Source organism: Myotis yumanensis, unplaced genomic scaffold, assembly GCF_028538775.1.
Source record: "Myotis yumanensis isolate MYYU_CA2020_CCGP unplaced genomic scaffold, mMyoYum1.0.hap1 SCAF_1, whole genome shotgun sequence".
Classification (NCBI taxonomy): domain Eukaryota; kingdom Metazoa; phylum Chordata; class Mammalia; order Chiroptera; family Vespertilionidae; genus Myotis; species Myotis yumanensis.
Window position 1 is genome coordinate 130,022,767 of NW_027223752.1, and position 2,620 is coordinate 130,025,386.

The 2,620-nt window shown below is 34.3% G+C and overlaps 1 protein-coding gene across 1 annotated transcript; it reads left to right on the forward strand.

The window, feature by feature from the left end:
- Positions 1-374: 374 nt before the first annotated feature.
- Positions 375-869, forward strand: LOC139005707 (deoxyuridine 5'-triphosphate nucleotidohydrolase-like). Its single transcript, XM_070407927.1, has 2 exons — positions 375-758; positions 828-869. The coding sequence occupies exons 1-2, from the start codon at positions 375-377 to the stop codon at positions 867-869; spliced, it is 426 nt and encodes a 141-aa protein (XP_070264028.1).
- Positions 870-2,620: the final 1,751 nt, after the last annotated feature.

The window sequence follows — 2,620 nt, forward strand, 5'->3', positions numbered from 1 at the left end:
CAAAAGTACATTTTCTTCATGCATTAAATCATATCTCAGAACATCCCAAAACACTAGCTGTAGCTTGAATTTTTGTTCCCTCTGTGTCAAAGTGGGCAATTTATATTCTCATTGTAATATTTCTGAGTTTCAGTCAATTCTTCCCATATACTAGTATTTGTATTTGCAGGCACATTAAAAAACAAAACAAAAGAGCATTCTTGATATGTCAGTAAACATAATTACTTAAAGTAAAAATTTGAATAGATTTGGAAACTAAATAGAATTGTATCCTATTTTTCAATCTTCAACTTCCAGCATTAAACATATATGTACATTTTCAATTCTGCGTCCTCTTGTTTCCTTTGCTCCTGTCCCAGCCCTCCTGCTCTGCCATGCCGTGCTCTGAAGAGACACCTGCCATTTCCCCCACAAGGGGTCTGGGCCTGTGGGGAGAGCGCACGTGGCTCCACTTTCTGCCTCTCAGCACAGGACCCTGCCTGACCGAGGGGTCCGAGCAGACGGCGAGCTATGACCTGCACAGTGCCCATGATTACACAGTACAACTAGGAGAAAACCCTGGTGAGACCTATGTTCAGAAAGCTCTTCCTTCTGGGTGCTACGGAAGAGCAGCCCCACATTCTGGCTTGGCTGCAAAACACTTCATAGACATAGGAGCTGTTGTCATCGGAGATGAAGATTATAGAGGAAATATTGGTGCTGTAATGTTTAGTTTGGGTGAAGAAAAAACTGCAGTACAAAAAGGTGACCACTGCCATGTGAAGATACTGTGAGAAGAAAGGCCATCAGCAAACCAGGAGGGGTGGCCTGACCAGGAACCAGATCAGCCAGCACCTTGTTCTAGACCTGTCCAACCTTCACAACTGTGAGAAATAAATGGATTTTTTTTAAATCCAGAAATAGAGGGAGTTCAAATTTGGAATGACACTGAAAGAGGTTCAGGAGGTTTTGGTTCCACAGGAAAGAATTAAAATTTATGCCAAAAATAGAAAATGAGAAAACATACTTTTTTCTTAAAAATAAAGAGTTTTTTGTTTGGTCTTTTGGTGTCTTGCATGTCTGTAAACTTAGCTTTAACTTCCAAAAATATTTGGCTGTCTTATGATCAAGGAAAGGGTGCTCTGTTAGGATCACGTAAAACTTTACTTTCTGTGTTTTTCTACAATGGATTGTTGTATAAGTCTACACGGTAAATTAATACAAAGTTTCTTTTCTTAATCAAATTCATATCAATTACACATCCTCTCCAGGAGTGTTTTATTTAAATGCTGCCCCTTCAACAACTTATTTTTCCATTGCTTTATAAATCATAAGCAGTCTTTTATTCAATAAATTTGAATTCTTTCACAGATACAAATTATTATATAATCTGAACTAAAAGATAATAAAGCTATTTCACATTCTCATCTTTAAAAAATATATATTTTCCTCCTCGCTATATGTATTGCTGCTACCAATTCTGTGGCTTTTGGTTATAATGTTGAGTTGACTTTCATCTAATCCCTATAGTAACTATTTTATCTTTCTTGTTACAAGCCATCTGGCCTTTGAATTTTTAGTTACCACCCCAGATTATGAGCCTTGCTCAATATGCTCAGATAACATTTAACTTTGTTTTAGAGCATTTGTTTTCCCCTTAGTAAAATAGTAATTTCAACAGGAACAGGTGGATAAATATAATGTTATTATTTTTTATTAAAATTATATTTAAGTCTCCTGCAGTTAAATTATGTTACAAATTTCAAAAATATGGTCACCTTTAATTTGTAAGTATTATTACATTTTAAAAGCTTCTTAAGTCTTTTCCCTTTTCTCTTTTCCTTCTTCCCTTCTTTCTTACCCTTCCTTGTCCCTTCCTTCTTTCTTCCTGCAATGAACATTTATTGAAGACTTATCTTGTGCCAATAACATAATAGAGACTGATCATGTAGCTGGAACTAACACAAGGACCCACATTGATTTTAAAAACTATTGTGATATGTTGACATATTTTGTAAGTGTTAGGGTCTAATTTTGTGATGCTTTTATTATTTCTTATAAATCTATTATATTTTTATTTGTTTTCTAAATACAGCATTATTTATATTGAAAAGAAACTAGAAATAATCAAATATCAACAGTATGAAAATTAGTAAGTTATACAGGAGTAGGATGAAATATCAATCACTTATTACAAATTATAATTATAATGACAAGATAGTAAATTTTTATAATGTGAAGTAAATAGATGCAAAAGTATATTTATATTACAATCAGAACCATGCAAAATTATAATATGTATAGTGAAAATATAAGAAAGTGACATGGAGACATGATTTGGGGGGGTAGCCAGACCATGATTAATTTTTGTATTTGATTTTTGTGTTAAAATGTTTGTTCAGTAATATTATTTACATTTTTGAAAAGAAAAACCCAGCACCTACCTATTTAAAAACCAATTGCAATCAAAGCCTTATTCACGTAGCAGTTGCCTGTTGAATTTTGGCTACTCCTTCCTGTTATTTTTGCCTACATGTCAGCCCAAGTTTCTTTGGCCAAATTACTTAAAACCCAGAGCCTAAATTTTCCTCATCTCTAAATGGGGATATTGTCACCTACTCAGGACCCCTTGGGGTCAGGT